Genomic DNA, 23,868 nt, shown 5'->3' on the forward strand with positions numbered 1-23,868 from the left:
CACTTGGCATTACTTCGTATAATTTAGCATCACTGCGTATAGCCAAGACCAGCCGGGAATCGATCAGCTCGCTGTGTCTTTAGCCCTGTGCCACTAGTGCAAGCTACCCCGATTTTTGTTGCCGGTGGTCTAAAGCCCCTGGTTTTCAAGCGAAGCGTGTATTGCCTCACAAGTGTCGGCGGCGGTGGTGGTGGTGGTGTCACGCTAAAGCCCGGCTGCTCCCAGAGTAGAGCAGCTGCGGAGAAAGCTGCGCCGGCGCCGAATCTCGTGACGCGCGCGACCATTGAGGGTCGTTTGGTGTGTCGCCGGGAAGGAAAGGGAAGGAAATGGTGTTGGCGCGCGCTCCACCGGGCTTCTCTCGCTTCAGGTCAGTTTCGCCGACCAGATGGAAAGCACGCGAGGTGCGTGCCGCCGAGGGGCAGGCTGCATTTGAGCAACGGCCCCTCGAACTCGCTCGAGAAAGGGCTCGTTGTCGACGTGCCGATTGTTGCGTGAGGGCTTCCGAAGCCCAGGCGAAACGCCAGCGAAGAGCCGCGGACCCCGAGTTGCGGGAGTGCGATGTTAAGGCCAAACGTCAGCGACGAGCCGCCAACCCTGAGTTTAGGGCAAACGAAGCGGAACGCTTGCGACAGCGTCGTCTTGCCACAAGCTTCGCTTACCCCCATTTTCTTGACAGGGGAAGGGCTGGTGATTTTTTGTCCAAGGTCTTTATGGTGGTCTACGGTTACCGTATATGCTCCCTACAGCTTATGGCTCCCGCTAGTAACTCTATGGTGGTCGGACTTTCAGCGCCGAGGCGGCGGAGCAAACGGCGCATGCGCTTGCGCAACCGAGCTGTGGCGTGCGCGCGCGCGTTCGCCAACTATTGTAGCTCTTTGGGACGCATCTGCTGTCGCGCGAGAGCTGAAGGTTTAGATGCTGAGGTCTAGCGCTCGGGAATGACAGCCCTTCTCTACCGCTGCCTCCCTCTCTCCCTGTGGTGACTGTGGGAGAGGCCGCCGGTGGGTGGAGAGGAGAATGGCTGTCGTCTTCCACGCCGGCGCTCGCGTTGCATGAGACAACACCCATACGACGGTTAGACTTATATACCATCGGCCTTTTGGTTAAGATTAAAGTTAAATTACATGTTCTACCGTTGCGGACGTGCTTGGCTAACTACTCTGTTCAAACAAAATTAATCAATGAAACAACGAACTCTGCCTAAATACTCTATGCAATAAATATATGCGTGCGACCTTGACTCTCCGGTAGGAGGCGGGGCGGCCCCGAGAGAAAGGGCCTGGTGGCTTAGATTTGAATTTTGAGCAGTTTTCGCACCATTGGGAGCAGTATGATGGTTGGCAGACACTCTATTTAGCGCGCGAGATACTCCTTGCACTTGTTTGCAATGACCCAGCTTGATGTAAGGTCATTTAATCTATACGAACAGTCTTGGGATTCATTATGGACAGCCCGTGAGATATCAGGTTCAGTGCTCTTAGAAAGGGAGCTCAGTAGCAGGTACCGGTGCTCCTCAGTATTCAGGAAGAGTCTTTATTCGTATCCATCACACCTTCAGTGAAAGTTCACTACAGATTCTACTGTTGGACGCCTGACACTGACAGAGACAAAGACGTCAATGGATATTCCTCAACAGTCCTCCTGGAATTGGAAGTAGTGCAAATCTTTGCCTTGGAGTGCCGCCAAGGCAGCACCGTTCTTGTCGTCTTCCAGGATCATCAATACGCCCCTGGCCACGTGCTCGACACTGCAGCAGGGACAAACAAAATGCACATGCAGGTAATGCAAATGGCCTCGTGGTTAGAGGACTGTACGGTTTTTATTTTCAGATTGATGTTGCTTTGTAGAAATCTCAACCTCTGTTTTAGTTATCCTTTAGAAAGCGATGCTTTATTCTTACGCAGCACGCTGTTACGACTGCCAGGGGCTTACTTGACTACGCGTTGCTGTTTCGTTGCAACTTTTTTTGCTAAGTATACCGCCGAATGTGTGCATATAGGGTATTCATTTAGAGTTATTAAAAAAAAACATTACGTTGGGGGGCCCTAACAAAATTATCCTCGTTGAACTGGGTTAGTTTATCAAAAGCATCTTATTTGCACGATAAATTGAAATTCACTATCGAATACTTATAATTTTTTTGCTAATTGACGTTTACGCTAAGTCAATGAAGAAAATATAATCTGGGGTTTTATGTGTGGAGACAACCATATGTTTGTGAGGCACGCCGTAGTCACGGAGTCCGGAATAATTTTGACCACCTGGTCTTGTTAACGTGCACCCAATGCATGGTACACGGATGTTTTTGGATTTCTTCTCTATTGAAATGCGGCCGCCGCGATTTTAGGCTTAGCAGCGCGACGCGAAGGTCACTACAGCGGGTTAAGGGAATTGCGGCACACGTTGCAATTTAATAACTGTAGCCAGTGAGTTCACGAGGCGTAAGTTCTTGAAATAAGTTCTGTAGATTGCATCACTTTCGGGTATGCGTTCCCAAAGTGCGCGACGCAATGCACTGGAGTGCCAGTTCTTTCTGTGCTTCAGTCAATTTGGCAGTGCAATGCACATTTACCGCAAATATGACGGCGTTTTTCTCAAACCTGGTGGTCAATTGCTTCAACATGTGCTCCAATAGCAAGTCCTGGTAAGTAATTAGTATAATCATGGGTCCGGAGGCCATTGTCGCCCCCCCCCCCTCCCCCACACAAACACACACCCACCCCACCCCACGCTATTTGAAGTCCATCTTTACTCTAACTTCTTCCTACTCGTTCTAGAATTGATTTCCTCGCGCTGTTCGGTGCATTTCTTTTGAGCCTGTAGATATAAGTTGACCTTTGAAAATTGGTAATTTGTGAATGATGCATTTTGACTTCTGAGGGAAGTAATATCCGTCTTTTCGATTATTCCAGCTCAGTGCATGAATACATTTGTGCCATATACCACAGGCACTAAAAAAGATAGGAGAGAACTTCACTGCTAACTACAGCGATGATTGCAACAGTTCGACAGCGGCGCGCCTCTGCGTTACGGGCGGCCTTGCACACTCTCATTTATCAAAGTGACGTTTGCATACGTCCTGTCCCTTTCGCGATTTCACGCACACTGTGACGTGGTCGCGTACCGCTCAACACACCTCGAGTTTTTGCTTAAATACTTTCAAAATTGTGACATCTGCCTATTATGCTAGAAAGAAATGCGTGACCGATGGTAGGATTGAACATTTGTCTTCGAGCACAGCAACCCAATGTTCCAACCATTATATAGGCTATGATGGCACGCATGATTCTCTCTTGGCAAAGTAGCTCTGACAAACGTCTCACGTGTGTGTCACGTGTCAGTTTCTCGCATTCTTCCCTAGTGACAGCTTGGGCTCTGTGACGCTGTGCTAGCCTTCACTGCTTTCGGAATCGGCCCATATTTTTCGTCAGACGGATACCTGTAAAGTGTGGGAGGTCCACTTATAATGCTATCGCATCAGAACTCCATTAATTCTCTCTCTCTAAAAAGGACCCTGGCATCGATTGGAGAACAACCGCGAGGTGAAAGACCCAGCAAATCTATGAGCGAGGTCATATTGCGGCCCTGCAGGTAGCAACACTAAGCCTAGGCGTCCCGTGTTCGTGTGGTGACAACCTTATAGTAAGCACAGTGCTCGCTGCGTTTACATTTCAGCCCCGCCATCATTGCACCGGAATGACATAAATTTCAATACTGTGAGTGAAGATATAATGGGTAGAAAAAACGAAAAGTAAGAAAATCACAAGAAAAATCACCAGTCCTTCCCCTGTAGAGAAAATGGGGTTAAGCGAAGGTTGTCGTGTGCGTATCTGACCTTCGTGGTGATCTTCTTTTCTCTCTTCTCTCTATTTATCTTTCCCTCTCTCTTTCTCTCTGACCTCCATGTTGACTTTCTTTCTTTCTCTCTCTTCTTTCTCTCTGTCTCTATCTTTCTTTCTCTCTATATTTATTTATCTCTGTTTCGCTCTCTCTCTCTTTCGTTCCCTCTTTCTCTCTCTCTTTATTTGTCTGACCGTCGTGGTGATTTTGAATAGTTCTCTCTCTCTTTCTCTCGGTCTTTCTTTCTCCCTCTATCTCTTTCTCGCCCTCCTCAGCGACGCACCCGAGGACCAGGAGTGGGCCGTCCAGCGGGCCAGGGCCATTGCCGAGGATCTCGGAAGATTTTTCTCTGGCGATGAACCGCTGGCAGCCTCGCCGCGGGCACCAACAGCCATAACCGTCGGACAAATAAAGTTTATTCCTATCCTATCCTCTCTCTCTTTAATTGTACCTGGTATGTGCCATTGAGCTTGGACCCTTTCTGCGCTATCGCCAGGATCGGCCCACTTTGATAGCGTGACACTGACCTCTCTGCCCTAACCACAGTGCATAGCATCCCATAACAATCGTCTTTACATAAGATGACAGCAGATATCGGGTCCCCAGTGCCCTGTTTGCAACATACAGTTGCCACGTTTGTCACTGAACAGATCAGTCTCCAAAACGAGGCTTTCTTATCGCAGCTAATGTTTATAGGGCGCCTTTTTATATTTGCATACTTTGGATTTATCACTCTATCCATCGCGGTCGCTCGCGAAATATGGCGGTCCGCTGCTGAGCGTTCCCGCAGAACGCCGACCGAAACGCTCGGCGTTCATGTACCGACCTTGATCGCAATAAAAAGAAAGGAAATAATGTACCGACAGTCGTGTGCACGGTGAGGAAGCTCAGACGGTCAAGCTTACGATGAGTTCGAGCCATTATGGCGTCTCAAAAGAGCTTCTGTGTTGCTATGTGTTGTGAAAACTCAACAAATCAATTAAGCATCGCTACTTTCGGTGAATGCAGAGTAGGGCAGGTTGGGACCACGTTGTTCAGTTCCTACCATATTTCTTCTTGCTTCATCATTTAGATAAAACTTACACGCCCGGCTGCTGTGTAAGTCGATCCCGGATATATTGAATCTAAGGGGGACCACGAACAAGTTCGATACATAGGTGATTCGATACATGAAATAAAAATTTTATACAAAAACTTTCGAGGGGATTTTGCTGCTGTTCGTTATACACAATGATTCGTTATATGGGGTTCGATATATCCGGGTTCGACTGTATAGCTAACCGGAACATTTTTAAATGCGAAGCATTTCTTGCAGGAGGCTCTGTCTTTTGTCCCGCGTCCCACACCCCCACAGCCATGCGCGTCCCCTCCACCTCTCTCTCCTCTACTACGCTCCCCCTTTCTCTCCTCTAGGAATCCGGAGCGGCGCACTCGACAGGTGGTGCGACAGCTGCATACTCCGCTGGGGGCGCCACGGTAGTTCCGCGGTATGAAAATGACGCAGCGCGTGCGCCTCATTCTCTCTCCTGTGCAGCGCCGCGATGAGCGCTCGGGCCGCTGCCGCGAAACCATCTCCCGCTCAAGCTAACTCTCCCCGCTGCTTCGCATCCACACATGGTTCCCTTTAGCGAGAGATGGAGTAATTTTTTTTCTGCGTCAGCATTGGTCTTCTCTGTCGCTGCTTATTCGGGACGCACGACTCGTGATTTTGATCGAGATCATAGAGAAAATTCATGAAATTGCGTTAAGAGTGTGTCGCAGAGAGCAGCACGTATGGGAGTTGACGCAGCACCCACGTCATAACGCGTTTGTCGTAATCCAGGGCCATGGCGGTGGTGTCCTCGCGGGTCTTGCAGAACGCGGATATGCCCCACCACATCGGCGTGTTCATGGGCTCGGGGCAGATGCAGTTCACCTTGACTCCGTGACGGTTCAGGTAGAGGTCACTCTGCGTAGATGAAGAAAAACAAAAGAGTACATGCTGGAAGACGCAAGTGTACTTCACGCAGCAACGTGCCTGCGTACAAAATTTAGGCTTTTTGATATACCTAAACATATTTAAACCCATTAAGGTTGCCAACGCGGGAGGAAAAAGTAACCACAAGCATGATTATTAAATCACTGTAGGAGCAAATTCTCAAGAAAATGCCATTCACGATGACTGCGGAAAGTAATGATTGCTGCATAACGCGTGGAGATCTGCAAGAGAACTTGTGCTATTTTTCAAATTGTGCTAGGAGAGGTTTATAGTTTCCGAGTGCAACCATGATTTAGCAGAAACCTTTATGTTTGCTGCCTTCAGCTAGTTTTGAGCAGTTCAACTAAATTTTGAGTGACTAGCTTCCTCGCTCGCTCCTTTCTTCCCTCACTCCATGTTGGTGCCCTCGCTCACTTACTGACGATGTGTCTCACTCGCATAGTTTACTTATGCTCATTTGTCTCCTAAATTACTTCTCCCGCTAAGTCACATTTTCACACTCACATGAAATCTTCCTGGCGCGTTCAATCACCCGCCCACTTGCTCAGTCATCCGACCTCACGACACGTTCTTTAGCGTGAACCCTTTCCAACCGGCACTTACTCGCTCACTCACTCTCTTGCACCTCTCGTTGAAACGGCTGTCTGTCCTACCCGCTGCCTCACATGCAGTCTCCACTCGCTCATCCCTCGCGTCCAAATACGGCTCCCGTTGACAGCTGTGCCCTAGCCACCACCACCCTTACGGCTGCCTCACCACCCCAGACCACACTCCGTCACCTCATCCTGCACGGTTATGCGACGTGCTAGCAGCGGAAGCAAATATACGTATAAAACCGTGCGACGCAGCGCATATACCGGTCTCGTCTGGCCGCGAGGAAGGAGATCAGATCTCGATCGAGGGGAATCCTCCACTCTTGCGAAGCTCGCATGTGGTGTGCCGACGCAAAACCGGCGGGAAACAGAGGAAATAGAAGCGCCGTGGAGCGGTGGCGATGAAATATGGGAAAGGCCGAGTCAAAGCAGGTTAATGGCAGGCAAAGCCGCACGCTCCCTATGCTGCTCGGCGGTCGGAAGCCAACCATACCCCCCGCCGCCAGTGCGTGCTTAAATTTAGTACGCACGTGGTGAAGAAGAGGACGCTCTAAAAAGCGACGCCGCCCGATGCGCTTTCAAAGCTGTACTCATCCTGGACCCCGGTGTCACTGATTTAGCCGCATTTTTATCGCTAATTTTAGCTTGTCGTCGACAGAATGAGACACAGAGTTGCAACTGCAGGTGCTCCAGAGACAAGCGTATGTCTTCGAAGTGATTGTGTTTTTTGCCAGACACCAGCGGTCGTTAGCCTCTCGGCGGCCTGCTTATACTAAGGCTTTTCATTTAACCACAGTCCCTTTTAACAGCGGTACATTCACCGAGAGGAATGCACCGTTGGAATTTTGGGCAAACGAGAGGCGCTCAAGTTTTAGGAAAAGGCAGCTACAGAGAAGTTTACAGGAAAGGCGACCTTAACCATTTAAATCGTGGTATCTGTATATGGAGACCAACGTTTGAATGTTATGGGTAGAGACGACAAGAGAAATATCTTGAACGTAGTGCTGAAATATATAAGCATAACTCTCCGCTGACCAGAAACAATGTCATAAGCCTATTTAGCACGAAGAGTAATGCGAAGCAATGGTACTTCAAGAGGTGCATGCACTTTACCAAGAGACACGATAAGTTGGACGTGTTGCTCTGTGTAGCTGTTCTCAATGTGTTCTTGTTTGCAACAGAAGCGCCACAATACAATAATACTCGGTGACCCCCCCCCCCCCCCCCCCCCCATTTGCTTCTAACAAAGATTAAACCTCTTTGCATTATGTAACGTATGATCTAAACAGAGGTCAATATCGGAAATCAGTTATTTTTTTTGAGAGATGAAGACCGGTCTGATGTGACTTAAATATTCTTGATAGTGGGCGCAAATACTTTTTCTGCAATGTTTACACCAAGTTTTGACGAAAAAGCCAAATATGTAAATTTGGTGGCCTTAAGAAAGCTCAGTCATAATTCATGACTTGCAAAGTTAAAGCGCTACGGAAAGATCCAAACGTCGCAACAATCTGCGCAATAATTGACTATCCTAAACTAGTATTCAACATAAATCTTGCCCCATAGAAGCTAGTGCCAAGGAATAAGACCCATCGGCTAGTTCCCGAATTTCGACAGGCGCTTTTTCTTCTCGTCTTCAAGGCAAGCGGTGTTTAAATGCAGTTAACGCAGTGAAGCGTCCACTGCTGATATAGTACGATATTTCCAGCGCTTGTATCCACGTTTCAATTACGGACTGTGCCTGCCTCGAATCGTACTCCACATGAATTAAGTAGGCAAAGTAAGCATTCGCATGACACAAGAACTGGCGCATCCGTGTGTTTAGTTAGTCGCCTCAGGCTCCCGCTCAGTCCAAGTTGGTCGAAAGTTAACCCTAATTCTCAATGAATGCGCATTCGAAGGAACGATAAGGCTTATCTTCTAGTACCTCTATTTCAAGTGTGGTCACTGAAGCAGGCGTCGTAACTTATGGCCTTCGTATGTCCTAAGCGCTTCTTCCTTCTCTTTTGCTTCTCTTCTCTTCGCTTCTTTTGCTCTTCTCTTCGCTTCTTGATCTGATAAACAGGACTGCCATGGAAAAGCACCTGGCCCAACCGCCAACACAGTAACGCGATTATCATTTATTACCACAGCTGATTAAGAGCCATTCAGCTTGCACGTTTGCATTTGGTAATGCGATAAAAATCATCAACCGCCCGCCTTCCATAAAACTATTATTGACTTTGTGTCCTCTCGTGTTCGACCGGCGACTCCGCAGAAGTGCAACTGAAGATTCACTGATATACCTGCAGGAAACCGCCATACTACATTGCGAATTCATTGGCGATGCTGCGTGGCCTAGTGACAGTGCACTCGCTTAATCATATTTGGAGCAGCGTAGTTTCAATTTCTGCCTGTGTTGCGGGTGTTTAGACTACGTGATAAGCTTGCATATATGTACTTTTTTTTGCAACCTTCCTGGCTTTCCTTGCTCTCTTCTTTCACTCTTTCTCTCTTTTAGAACCGGACCGTGACTTCGAAAAATCAATCTGAAGTGGGAAAACATCAGAGTCTAGCTAATATAGGCAAAATAAAGTGATATTTGCATTGTATTACGGTGTTCCACCCTTGACATGTGCGTATGAACAACACCATCCTTACTATTTAATGTCCGTATTTAATTCTTGCGCGAATTTTTCGATGTTGCAAGCGCCCCCAACACTAGATCAATGGCAGCAATAATTTTAATTATTTCTTGGTTAGAAAATATATATACGGTGGACAGATTTACAGAAATCAAAGGACGAAGCAGGCTGGAAAGTGCTACCTAAAGGGTCAAAACGTCATTAAGAAGGATGAATAAGAAACAATCGAGGTTAAAAATAAGTAATGTAAAGATTAGGAATTCAGAAAGGCATAATTCAGAAATTCAGGTATTCAGGACTGCAGAGTTTAGAAATATTCAGCAGTTACCTCATCCAGTAAAGTGATAATCTGATACGCAATTCTTCGTATCGTGGCTTGTAACTTTGCTACGAGAGCATTTTCTGCGGATGCAGATTGGTGGACACGCGCATCACGAGGCTATTAAGGCGAAGGCTTTATGTGCTCCATGAAGCGAAAAATCCGCCTTCCGTTGTTATCATCCAATCGTACCAAACCCCACGTGACCTGGGGATGACGTCACTGTTCCAGGCGCTAGACTTGCTGCGGCTCGCACTGCGAATTCCCATGACGAACAGCCACGGGCGCCATGGCCCACTCCCTAAATTGAATTAAGGTGGATTAAAGTGGATTAAGGTGGATTACGGTGGATTAAGGTTGGTACAAATTAGAGCAAGGTGGATTAAGGTCGATTAAGGTAGAGTCTTAATGTAAGTTGATAACTTAGAAAAGTCATTATGCTTACGCATTCAAATCACGCAAGAGTACTTAAGGAACTGTCAACCTTTATTCTTTGTCTACTCACCCCAAAAGCCCTCGTCATGGCAACCACGGCTGTCTTAGCTGCATTGTAGGCAGGGATTGTGGGCATCACCCTGAGGCCTGGATGCGAGTGAAGAAAGAAAAAAATATGCCATTATTACGACTCCAAAGATGAACAAGAACTCGGTATTTCCTTTCTCGAGATGCGAAGTTGTCTACACACTGGGCCCGCAAAGGCGAAACGCAATTCCAGCCTACATGTGTAGTAGAGAACACATATCTGCAAAAACCAGCCGATTAATCCGCGTTGCTATGTCATTTTGCTGCCGAGCCCGAGGTGTCGGGTTCGATTCGCGGCCGATACTGTGTCATTTTTGTTGGGAATCAAAACAGGCGCGCTAAATGGCAAGGAGAGACAAATGTGAGACGACAGGAAAATGCGAGATGCCGGCGCAAACTTATTTCACGTGACGTCAACATATATCGTCCGGTGATTATTGAAGATGCGCAAACACATCTGGTCAAAAATAATCAAGTGAATACACCTTGTAGGTTCAGTTGTTTTGGTGTTATGCTGCCGAGGGAATTTTCGCGAGGTTCATTGATGTTCGAGTAAAAACATGTAAGCACTGCAAGAAATGGAGTGCTGATAGGTGTTAAATGGAGCGCCAATACACTTTGCCAAAGATTTTGAGGACGTATTTCGCGGAACTGGCACTAAGCACCGGATTTCAGCAAAATAGATTCGATTTAATTACTGCTCGGACTTCAATTCCGCAAATGCGAAATGTACCCTAAAGTGAGGAATTGCAATGTCAGTTCATGGAAATGGGAAGTAAGTAACAGCTCTGCGATTTGTTGTATAAGTAACGTCAAGCTTTTTCTGCTGTAACAGGATCTGCGATATCTACCACAGCCCTTATCTGATACAACAGACTTGTGTATCTACCCCAGAAAAATCGTAATAGAAGTGTTTACACTAAAGAAGATCGCAGTGTGTGAACCTTCACGCAATGAACATATTAAGACAGGCCCTATACGAAAGGGACTCAACTCATAACACCTAAGACAACAATGAACAAAATTGTTAAGAAGACATCCTGGGGTCCTTTGTGAGATACTCCATAACAGCCGCAATCACAAAATTTTACGTCATTGCTTTCGTTTGAAACAATGCCATTTTCACTTCATGGTTTTCGAAAGCTGCTGTATCTCACCGGCAACCGAGGCCACGTTGATGATGTGCCCGCCTTTCTGGCCGTTGTCCTTTCCCATGTACTTGAAGCCAAGGAGGATTCCGCTGAACACTGCTTCCTGCATGGACACGTTCGATTTCAATAATCGCCCGTTAGAAAAAGAAAAGAAAGAAGGGCACTTGAAGAAAGTGACACAACGAATGAAGAGATCACAGCGGAGACAACAACCCTGCTATGGAGCCTCAGTAAGCACAATGGGTTCCAGTGTCGCACCACTTCCGTTATGCCATGCAAGTGCTGCTTCTAATGTTCTTACTGGTGTTGTCCCAGCTCTAGGAGGGTTCATTCGGAGCCAAATAAAGTAACGTGCGGAATAGTTATTGGTGAAAAATTACACCACTACCACTTAAACATCTGTAGTACATTAACTGATACTCATTCTGCTAACCAGTAATTCCTCGTCCTTTAATTGATTTTTGATGCGTGGAATTCTTTAGGAAATGCTTTTAAACACGCCATACCCAACATTGGCCAGTCGATAACTGGACTCTTTCGCACCATGAGCCAACATGGCACAACTTGAATGCGAGTGGCGCCCAACGCTTATTGTTATGCAAGAATAATAATAAAAATATATTCGGCAGCCTTCACAAAATACGTAATCCGAATTTCAATGATTTGTCAGTAAACGCGCGTTGCTTGCGGTGAAGTGCGCACATATGGCAGTGTGCGCTGTCTCTGGACAATTTTCGCATACTGACGCGTTAACTTTCTGGGCGTTATCTTTCCTGATCTAACATTAAAAATGAAAATTAAGTGTGGTTGAGGTAATAAATTGCCCCTCTAATGATATCAGTGAAGTTAGCCTTAGAGCGGGCGGTGACGGACGCAACAACGAAAGACTGCTCGCGAGACGCCTGGTTGAACTTCCTTGACGTGACGTCACAAATTAAGTCGGGGCTAGTTAAGTCTGTCTCGATACACTGAGATTTCCTTGCGTTCTAATGAGTCTGAAAACTGAAAATAGCTAGACGGGATAACTTATCCTGAGTGAAAGGACAGGAAACTGTCCTAAGTAACCTGGAATCTGACTTTACACTAACAATGCGGCACGCGGTTCAAAACGTGAAACTTGGGCTTTGATTTCTTCCGTCATTCTTCATTCCTTCTCCGCGAAATAAAAGAACAGGAGGCCTCTTAAGAAAACTTCACCAGTCTCCAGTAATTTCTGGTTGCTTATTTTTGTTGACCTATTAGGTGACAGATATATGGGAGTCGTCTTTCACGCGTATTCCCCGTGGCGTTGGACCTTTTTGGACTATTTTTGATAGTTTGCTATGATCAGGCTGTAGCGGCGGCTCAGATCAGTGAAATTGGGTAGAGAACCGAGACTTAAAGCCCGTGTCACTGCTCTTAGGTCCCGGTAACAGGGAGATTATGGCGCAGGCAAGAGATGAAGCGCGCCGGCGCCGCGTGACGCGTCGCCTGAAATACTTCGCAAAAGCGCTTCATGTGGCTGTCGTTTTAAAGTTGTAGTGTGGTGCGCAGCAGCGGCAGCGGTACTTCGAAGATTAATTCCATCGGCTTCCTGAAGGCCGACGCTTATAAAGTTTTATTGTGCCTTTAATAACAGAATTATTACTGTCGTGTGCTAAAGTGAGGACAACACGAGCAGCTGCGTCATCGCTTGCCGAATGACCGGAGCTCTAGCTTACAGCGTTGGGAGTTTATCCGGGAGGGTGCCGGCCTTGACCTTTAAATAGGCCACGTTCACAGTTTGAAGGTTACCACATGCGCGTGCAGTGAAGGCTGCCGTGCAAACGTCAGCGTGACCAGTTTGTCTCCCACCCCCCTCCCCGGAAGACAGACTGCTTATTCGGTCCGCTCGTAACGTCTCCAACCGGTCGCGGTTGGGCTATTCGCGGTCCGCTGCTTGCCGAACATTCACTCCCTCCCATCGCACTTATGAAGACCCCCCCCCCCTCCCCCAGTTCCACACACGCGCACAGCAATACAGCACACCCTGATGTGCGTGCGTGTTTGTCTTTGTGTGCGCGAGTGAGTGAGTGAGTGAGGTGCGTGGGGGAGGGGATCAAGGGTTGATGCGTTGAGTTTTATGACGCGCTCGCCGACGTGGCGTGGCGTCGTGGGAGGGTAGAACGGTTTGGAGCCATCACCGAGCCTGCGCTTGACGGCACGTGGCTGGCATTCAGAATAAACACTGGCGACGACGAGTCGTCTTGTCCTCTTGTTTTGGGCTTTGGAGTCGCGCGTCTCGGCTTGTTTGGTGGTTTCGACGTCGGCTTGGATTTCCTTCGCTTCCGCTCTCGCGCTGCTTCGCGTTATTCTTCGAACTCGGCAGCACGCAGCAAGACGCTGGGGCTCGCCAGGTCTCTGCTTAGTCGTTCTACCTTCGCGACCCTTTTTTTTTTTTAAGCGAAGCTGTATAGGCTCACAAGTTTCGGCGGCGGTAGTGGTGGTGATGTCACGCTGAAAAGTGGGCCGATCCTGGCGATAGCGCAGAAAGGGTCCAAGCTCAATGGCACATACCAGGGACAAGAAAGAAAATAAGAGAGTGAGTGAGTGAGTGAAACTTTATTCGGTCCACAGTATAGATGCGAGTAAACTCAACGTAAGAAAGAAAGTGAGGAAGAAAGAGAGAATGGGAAAGAAAGAGAGAAATAGAGAAATAAAGAGAGAGAGACGAAAAGAGAACGAAATAAAGAAATAGAGAGAGAGAGAGAAAGAGAGATGGAAAGAGGATGAGAGAGAGAAAGACAGAAAATCACCAGCCCTTCCCCTGTCGAGAAAATGGTGGTAATCAAAGGTTCTCGTGTGTGTACTTGACCTACTACTATCCCTTCCCTTTCCTACTACTTTTCGTTCCCTTTCTTGGTAATTTTCGTGCTCTTTCTTCCTAGTTTTGTTTCCCTTTCGTGCAACTTTTCCTTCCGTTGCGTTGTACGTTCCCTTCCCTCGATGCATACATTTAATAAACGTTTATATTTTATTACCGTCACATGTCGTGAACTTTACGTTACCCTGACGAAGGTCAGATATACACACACGACAAGCTTCGCTTACCCCCATTTTCTTGACAGGGAAAGGGCTGGTGATTTTTTTTCTCGGGTCAAGAAGCATATTTCTTTCCGTGTAAAGCGAAGATTTCTTTGCCTAGGCCACCGTGGTTTCGCGTCCCCCTGTCGATCGCTCGGTTCCTCGCAGCGTATGAAATTTGAGTATAAAGCGTTTAGTTAAGCACTAAACGAATGCTTAGCTTTGCATAAATTCCAACATGTGCACTTTATTTGCGGAATTTATTAGTTTGTTTTACACATTGACAACGAGGGTAAAAACTCGAGGAGATTTCTTTCCTTATTGCTCGATACAGGGTTTTTAATTTTGAATGCACTTAAAACTGGTATGCAAATAAGGGAGCATTAACGTATAGGTCCGTCTTACACAAAAGCAATTATCATTACATTATTTTATTATACACGGAACGTATTGTTTCCTTCAGTTCTTTGTTCTTACAGCAAAGAAGGCCCGCAGAGCCTGAAAAAAAACGCGTTTCTAGCTTTTTTGCGCACGCTCCGCATAGCTCTCGAATGCGTTTTCAACATCCTACTTCCACAGCGGAACGTGTTTGTCGATAACTGACTTACACGTTGCTCAACGTATTGGTTAACGTGTTGGCCTTCGGTTGACTTCGAAGGTTTGCCTTCACCAGGAGCATACAGACCACGTTCTGCTCGGAGTGACCGGTGCTGTGTGATTAAGTGTGCACTAGAGCTACGCAGCTGCACAGTAAAGCAATAGATAAACACAGCCGCTAATGAACGGCTCGGCACACGCCGTGCTTCTCACCTACGATAACGCGGCGAATCCTCCATCGTTTTTCTCCCCGTTTGCGCAACGTGCCATCGCGCGCAGTGAAGCTACACCATGTCTTTTCTGTGTTTTTTTTTCTTTTAGTTCGGTCTTATTTACTGTGTACTGTAATCCGGCGCGTAACACGAAGCTGCATTTGCCGCATTTTTTTCCTTCGCAATAGGCAGTTTTCCGTGCGCTTCTACAAGGAATGCCTGCCACGTCATGCTTGGCCTTGCGAAACAGTCGCCCGTAATTGGAACGAGAAAGAAATACTGCCGCTGCGCGACACCGAGGGATCCTACCACGATTTGAATAAATTCTGAAATTCTGGGGCTTTGCGTGCCAGAACCACAATATGATTATGAGACACGCCGTAGTGGAGGGAGTACGAATTAATTTTGACCACTTGGAGTTCCTTAACGTGCACCCAATGCAAGGTACACGGGCGTTTTTTGCATTTCGCCCCCATTGAAATGCGGCAGCCGCGGCCGGGATTCGACCCCGCATCCTCAGGCTTAGCAGCGCAACACCAAAACAACTACGTCACCACGCCGGGTTATCACGGTTTCGTAGCGGAGCTCGCTGTGGCCGCAAGTATACTCTGGCGAACTCACTCATGAATCGACTTGCTCACACTCACTCAGTTACCGAGCTTGAAAATGGCGCCCGAGGACAACGAGGATAAATAAGGAGACAAGGGGAGGATCACGATGCGCATTAGCTGAAACTTCAATTCCTGGTAATACGAGGAATAAAGTGAAGCAAGACATGATGACAAGTACAAATGATATTCTTTGTGAAAAGTGAACTTATTGTTGTAGCATTTTATAGTGCAAATTTTATATTTTGTACGATAGTTACTTTAGGAAATCCGTGATTCGTGCCGTACACATTAATTAGTGCGGATTTAATAATATTGCGCGGTTTCGCTAACTTCATGGCACCACTGTGGCTTCTTCAGTATGTTTTGAAGTTTATCGACTGTATTACATCGAAGTAATACTTTACTGCTTTAGGAGAAATTGTTGAATCCGCTGGATGGGTATTATTATTCGGACTTGCTCCAACAATTTATCGAAACCTTTAAGATTTGTCCGGCATATGATATGGAATAAATATCACATTTTGAAACTTAGAACACGGTCAACACGGAAATTTAGTCCCCCTGTAATCAGTGTAGGCCCTTTGTAGCGCATAGGGTCGTCGCTGTATTAGGGTTTTTACAGGGGTATTTACGCACTAGACAGCATTTTATAATATAGGGTTAACGCTTTCGCTGTGAAAGTTCGGGGTTTCTTGGTCATCTACGGTTTTCCGACTAGCTGATAAGATATTAAAGGGCGTTTTCAGCATCATATAAGTATACCTACTCCTTTTTCCCTAACTATTGCTTGGATGTAACGTTTAATCTGATACCGTTACAAAATAAAGTTAAAAATTACGGCTTTGTTGCGTATAAGGACGGGAAGACTAAATTAATTTTTTCTTAAGTGCAAAGACTTTCACTTATGCTGCTCATTCGACGTGTTTGGTATAAATACTTATAAAAATATAACAAAACCTTCCAAGTCTCTAGCAAAGCATCAAGGAATTTCCAGTAACCTATTCTGTGTGCTTTTGTTTCAGACATACGCATAGAGAAAAAGAAAAAGAAAGCCGCAGGGACACTAATAAATATAAGAAATATGAGAAACGACATTGGAGGTATCATGGCTTACACAGTACTCAGTAAGTGAGCTGCCGAATTAGGTCAAAGGAGCCTGGTTTTTCTTCTTTCTTTCAGTCATTCTTTTTTTTCTTGGTTCCCGCTGAATTTAGACTGGATATTTATACGTGTTTAAACTTGAAAGGGGCACTCACGGCGTTTATGGCGAAGATCTTCCTCCACTTAGCCTCCCCAGCAATGCCGGCGTTGTTGATCACGATGTCGAGGCCACAGAAGTGGGAGCGAGCCTGGCAGAAGCAGTCTGCATTTAAAAAATAGTCACTGCAGCAACAGAACGAAACATTGAGAACTGGAGCGGGACAAGCTGTTGTCGCATGTCGTATATCTACTGATTTCCGAACTAGCCGCTGTGAACAATGCAGAAGCAGAGGCAGGGAAAAGAAGAGGAAATTCAGGAAGGTTAACTAAATTCATCTCTGGCTGGCTATCCTATGTACACTTGGGGAAGAAGATCTAGATGTGACGAAGAAGTAAGAGTCACCAGTGTTAACACACCAGCAGAAGGAACGTTCGCTCGATCAGCAACAGGCAATCTCATAGTCGAACTGCGTTCAAAACGCACGTTAGCCCTATTGTATACGTCAACAGTTTATACTGAAGTACTATGCATATACCTACTCTATTTGTACTACGCCATATTATTTTTACGCAATTGATGTGCTACCTGATTGCCTCGCTTTCTGCTGTTGGCCACCTCAGTGTGAATGTGTAATTTTTGATGCTACCCGCCTTTGTCAGGCATTGCTGTGCCTTAAGTTGCAGCACCCGATACGATGTGTGTCTCACAACATTATTCAAATAAAAAAATAATAAAAAAGATAAATAAAGAACCTTGTACGTGCTGGGGCTAAGCTGGCGAAATTATTTTTGTTCGCGAACGGCCCGTCGCACAAGCGGTTGAGGCTCTAGACGGCTCAGTGTAAGCAGTTCAGCAGTTGAGTGGAGTTCACCGTCGAAAAAGAGATGCTGGCGCAGAAGGTGTTCCGTTTCGCTGCGACCCGCTAATAGCTAACTCCGCTAATAACCTTGTGCAATTTCCTGCGACCTGACTGTCAAGCACTGCCAGTCAAGCCGCCTGAAGCTTTGGCAGGCCTGGCTATCTGTGTGTTGTTTTCCTTCATGCCCAGTAAATATTGGATTGTGTTGTATTGTAGTTTCTTTCCACAAACGAGAATCGAATCTGATGCTGTTCGCCATTCCGACGAGGGATAAATTACAAAGAATGATAACTGCAAGCTCCTGCTTTCTAATTGGGCGGAGTGAGAAATTGCAGCGCCCCCTATGATCCTTGTCTCAGAATACATACTGTAGTTGAAGTTGAAGTTGAAGTTTATTTCTTTCTTTGTTACAGAACGAGGAACAAGAGCTAAAGGCCATGTGGCCTGACAGAGGCTCTTGCTCCTAAGCGCGTTCGGCAAGCAAATAGAACACAAAAAACGAGTGAGTGCAATGTAGAAAATACAAATAAACAAGATAGATTATTACATGAATATGCATTCTATGCTTGAAAAACAAAATATTGGTATGTATGTTACATTATAGTGCAGATAGAGACATACATATACAGTGCATAACAAAATGTTAGTGCAATGGCATTTTATTTGTAATGAATTTGAGAATGTAGGAGAAAGGTTTTTATACATTCTTTAAAATGGGGTGCATAAAAATCAAGTTTTTGTTCAACGATGTTTATAGTAGCTTAGGTACTTGATAGTTTAGATCAAGTTTAGATTAGTTTAGGGACACTGAAACGACACAGTGCCGTAGGAATCTCGGGTATGCCGCGAACTTTATTGACAAGTGCAATCGATGCTTCTCCTGCCAGGATAGGATAGGAATAAACTTTATTTTTCCAGCGGTTATGGCTGTTGGTGCCCGGTGCCCGGGGCCCTGCCAAACCGACAAATTTCGGACAAGGTCCAGCATCTAACGGTTGCGGGAAAATATGTCTAATAAAACAAACTGACTCGGCGTGATGTTGCAGGGCTGTGCAGTTCAAGTTAAATATCTGAAAATGCTTTTCTCGTGTTCCGTCTGTGCAGTAGAATTCCCTTTACTCGGTGCAAACCTCCTCTGTTGAGCACTCTAAAAGAAACAATGAGCCCCGAGAAAGGAAAGGAAGGCACAGGGCTCAGTCAACTCTACTCACCAAAGCAGAGCTTTCAAGACTCTCTGCACCACAAGAGTTTCCTACATAAATTACTGGAGGGAAGTATGGTGCTGCGAATGTTCAGCTACCATGAGAATGACACGTAATACATGGATTTGTCTAGTCTTCATGCTTGTGTCTTAGACATTCTTTTACATATTATTAGGCATCATTATTTAAATCTGCAAGCAATTATATTTTTTCTGAACGCATAAAGGCAATAAGTACTTCCACAGAAGTATACCAATCAAACCTCCTCTATTGAGCACTCACACCCATCGCGAAGCGCAGCGAGATAATATTTTGTTCATTGCGCGTAGTTTTCACGCCAGTAGCGTGAAAAGAGGGTAGCCCCAACGACGTCATGGGGCATACGATGGAATAAAAAACACTTAGGTATGGCTACAGCTTTTTCGTTTTAGTTTCATTTATAGTACCGACTCTTCGACACTGCCAGAAGGAGGCCTGTTGCTACATCCACTTAATATTTTACTGGCTCCCGCCGGTTATACGGTAACGATTACCCTTTCTTTTGTTTGCCATACTATTTCCGTTTACGGTCCGCCGTTCATTTTCTCACTCTGGCTGTTGTTTGAAAGTAATATTTAACTTGGCTTTCCTAACAGCGCTAGCCTTTGATCAACGCACTTTTTTTTAGTTTTTACTTGGGTTTCATTTCTATTTTTGATTATCCATCCAATTCGCGGCTGATATGAGCCACAGCCTGCCACAACAAGAACAACAATTCTCTTCTGAGTAGCGTATTTCGAATTTTACAGACGCCTACACAGAATTTTACAGACGCCAACAAAATTACAGACGCCTACACTTTCCAATTTCCTGCAGTTAAATAAAAATAAACGACGAACACCGTCAACACAACAATGACTTCAAGGCTGCGACTACCCCATATGCGCGAACAATTAAGAAGGAAGCCGACACTCCACCGTTCATGCCAGCAGTCGATTATCACGCATGATGTTATTGACTTGTACTCGTTGTCACGGGTCCTTGTACAACGTTGAGACAGTGGTCATACTTCGCGCTTCATGACTGCCGAGGTACTCGGTTGCGCACAGTGTTTGAATATGTACATGATACTGACCTCGATCGGTGGAAAAAGCCACAGGGCTACATCACCGGGCACTGGAGGAACGTGCGAAGGTAATACGTACGCTTGGAAGGCCATACAGCTTGATTAAAACTCTGTCGCACTAAACTCTCTTCGACATATCGCTAAGAAATACCGCAAGTTTCTCGCCTTCACATCGAGCGGGATATAGGTCACGTTGTTTAAAAGCGCTAAATCGCCAGTCTTCCACCATTATACATAACGCAAAGTGCCTTACCCAGTCGACTTGCGATTATTATTATTTCTATTAGCATTTTTAGGACACTTGACACAGTTTCCGGTATCTATGTTCGGTTCTAACCGTTTTACATCGACGCCAACTTGGGAACACTGGATATATGCTACTGGGTATTTTCCGCTCTCCATAATAATCCTTATGACATATAAAACATATAACCAATTAGACACCCATCATAGGAGAGATTGCTAATCACATTAACGTCGCCAGTCACCTCCAAAAGATGGATGTGCCGCCAAGTTTTTAGAAATCCCGCAACCTGTGAAACCTTCTGCTCCAAAGAGTAAGTCGTCAAATAAGCTCACCGTCAAGTTCCTGGTCGTCAGTGACGTCGCACTTCAAGAACATGCAGCTGTCTTTTCCGTACTTGGCCTGAAACTCCGAGGTTGTCTGCTTGCCTACAGCGCTGTCCATGTCCAGGAGAGCTACCTGCAAGACGTATAGTCCGTTTAACGCATGCCATATTACACGTGAGGTCTGACGGCGGGCAGCAACAATCATAGAAAAACAACAACATTGATTCCATGAGCGCGTTAAGTTAATGAACTTGTTCAATTAATGTTAGTTTAATGGCCCGCGAGTTTAAAATTTGTGTTTAAATTCGTATTCTTGATAAAAGAGAAGCAAACAAAATGGTGGAAGCAACGAGTTGCCGCTGGTCGTAGCCAAAGCCGCAGCCACTGTCTATGGGGCGCTTGGGAAGCTCTATATCGAATAAAATACGGTGGGGGTTGCCCCTTCGTCTGCTTCGATGAGCAGCTATGTGCACGTACTGTCATTCTTAACCTGTGTATTTTTAACAATGGGATGACTCACGCTTAAGTTCGCCGATGTGAAATATTTCATGAGGAGGGGCCATGTAGAACAGGGGTTAAAAAATAAATTCTGGGGATTTACGCGCGAAAACCATGATTCGATTATAACGCACGCCGTAGCGGGGGACCCCGGAATAGTTCTGACCACTTGGGGTTCTGTACCATGCACCAAATGCACGGCCCACGCGTGTTCTTGCATTTCGCCCCCATCGAAGTGCAGGGCGCCGTGGCCGGCATTTGAACCCGTCATCCCGTGCTTAGCAGCTCAACGCCACGACTATGAAGCCATCATGGCGCTTTGTAGCAGGGATTTGAGAGCAGGCAACCGGCCAATAAACAGGTTGTGACCTACATCATCGAGTCTGCCACAAACGAAGCTCTCAACTATGGCACACTTGGTTGAGGCATAACAAGCAACTATATGTTTACACAAGCAGTAGACAAATGAGGGCGTTCGTAAATATCGTGCACAGCAGCGATATAATGAATCTTCCAGAAAGTAAAACGTCGTGCGGTGTGTGTCCGCCATTAGCGCGGGATTCTTTCAGCGATATCCGTCACAAGTATATATAGGAGAGAGCAGCAGGGCATAGCAAAGACACATGGCCGAGGATAGTCATGTGGATGGTCAGAGTGTTATTTAGTAAAGCACTGTCATTTTGATAGTTTTCGTAGGCAAGCTTGCTGAGCACACGCTGATTCGACATTGTGAATGCGATTCATAACAGCGATATGCAGATAATACGTGGTCAGTATCGCAACAAATATGAAAACATATCGGCAGCGTTCTCCGTACGTTCATACATGATATCGCTACAATGTACCTCAATTTTGTACCTTAATGGAAGTGTGAGTTTCTAACATTTATTCGTTAAGGGCCCCGTGTCACAGAAAATCCGGCGTCGGCGTCGGTGTAAGCATCGGCGTCTCGCGGAAATAATCATGTCGAACCACATCATCCCGAAACACCCCGACCGGGTGGGCCCTTCGCGTGGCGCAAGCGTTAGTGAACAAAAATTGAATTTCTCGAAGTAAAATCTGTCAGAAAAATCGTAAAGTACGACCTAAACCAGAACCTGCCGACGTGATAACGTGGGATTCTAATTTGAATATGCCAGAAAGAAGAATGATAAGCAGCCAGGGATCTTTGAATGCTATTGCGTTCCACTCTTAAAGGCGAAGCTTAAGCGTCCTCCAATTCTGATGGTGTTTCGCTGTACTTTGGCTCTAGGCAACATTGAGGGGAATGTTGAAAACCGAGCCTTTCTAAATTTTGACCGGGCCCCATGTCGCAGAAAATATGGTGTCGGTGTCGGCGTCAACGGAGTCCAGTAACGCTATCGCGCTCCACTCTTAAAGGTGAAGCTTAAGCGTACTCCAAGTTTTTCAAAGGTAACTCCTGTTTGGCGGCGCAAAATCTAGCACCACCTTAAGCTCTTTGCGTGCTCTCGTGCATTGCTGATGCCTTTGATGAAACAGGCGTTAAATTTTTAAGGAGTGCAATACGGCTTTACGTCGCACATAAATGACATCACCTTGCATCCTCTGCCGAGGAGGAGGTCGGCAATCGCCTTCCCGAAACCCGTTGCTGCTCCCGTAACGAGGGCAACTTTTCCCTTAAGGTCCTTCATGGTCGTGGTTCCGTGCGTCCTTGCGTCCTGGCCTCGGGCGAGCTTCTGAACAAGTCTCGCGGCAAGCATCCCTTCTTATGCGAAAGAAAACCAAGAGGTCACCGAACCAGAACCCCAACAACCTTGTTGAGCCTCCCAAATCCTCTCCCGACGAGTGACCATACTGAGAACACATGGCCAGCGTCGGTTTGTTATTAAGCCATACGGTGTGTGTTTCCACGGTTTCTCCCCAGTTTCGGAGGCCACCTGCCAAAACAAGACATAAACCTACTGCACGGGTTTCAGAGGCTGGGGGCACCACCACTCAGACTTGAGCTTTCAAGCCGATGTGTCATGCTTTATTTGCCTCGTGCGGAAAAGTACGGCTACACGTGAGAACGCTGGGCTCGGTCTTTTCCTTCGGCGCAGCCTAAGAACCTAAACATTCGGCTTCCACGCGTGTTTGTTGAACGCGTGGCAGGAGCCTGCCATCTCGCGGCTTACGTAAGCAACGTGTCCGATGGTAAAAGCTTCGCTCCTAATTCTGGCTCCCTCGGCGCTCTCTGCTATCTAGCCGGGTCATCGCGAAAGCGCGTGGATTTTCCACGCGTCTTGCGTAAACAAGTCTGCATGAGTCGTCTTTACTGCCGAAGATTGATTTTGGGAAGTATTATAGCTGTGTATGTTTCCTTACGGCCTCTTACTTCAGTGAGCACAGAAAACGTGAGAGTTTTAAACTTAAGTTTGTTGATGCAGTCTTATGCTGTTGAAACAGAGGCCACGCGAATTTTTTTCAGAACAGCAGAACGTTGATGCCGCTTGTGGGCCAAGCACTGTTGAGCAGGGCATATGGCCCGGTTCCCACAAGAATGTGCCCTATGTCTAGTCGTATTAGATAACACAAATGCACTGTGGACTTCGCGCACGCTCAAGACTGTGTACAGCAGCATGGCGGGGGAGGCCGCTATTGCCCTGGCCATCACCCACGGATCAACCATGCCGCTAGTTGAAGGGCCGCATGGATCCACCACGTTGGACGCCTGCAGGAATTAGGCAAAAGGAATGGTGGCATCCTTCACACACCGTATACCGACATTGTTACCCCCAACCACCTGGGCACGCCTCTATACATGGTAATGAACGGGAACCAAAGAGGTTGGGAAAGCTGGACAAACTTCACGAGGCACCAAGAGAACCCCTGAACTCACTGCGAAATGATCGTTGAGATGTTAGCAACGATTCTGTTAGCCAGATTCTCGCTGGCGTCGTTTTTGAGGCATTCTTAAACTTATTTCACGAATCAACAAGCCCAG

The 23,868-nt window shown here is 46.4% G+C and overlaps 1 protein-coding gene across 1 annotated transcript; it reads right to left on the reverse strand.

The window, feature by feature from the left end:
* Positions 1-1,503: 1,503 nt before the first annotated feature.
* Positions 1,504-23,868, reverse strand: LOC119464610 (15-hydroxyprostaglandin dehydrogenase [NAD(+)]-like). Its single transcript, XM_037725637.2, has 7 exons — positions 22,481-23,868; positions 20,436-20,559; positions 16,746-16,852; positions 11,034-11,130; positions 9,860-9,936; positions 5,637-5,788; positions 1,504-1,747 (listed from the first exon to the last, which is right to left on the reverse strand). The coding sequence occupies exons 1-7, from the start codon at positions 22,643-22,645 to the stop codon at positions 1,630-1,632; spliced, it is 840 nt and encodes a 279-aa protein (XP_037581565.1). The 5' UTR covers positions 22,646-23,868; the 3' UTR covers positions 1,504-1,629.

This window comes from Dermacentor silvarum, chromosome 9, assembly GCF_013339745.2.
Source record: "Dermacentor silvarum isolate Dsil-2018 chromosome 9, BIME_Dsil_1.4, whole genome shotgun sequence".
Lineage (NCBI taxonomy): Eukaryota > Metazoa > Arthropoda > Arachnida > Ixodida > Ixodidae > Dermacentor > Dermacentor silvarum.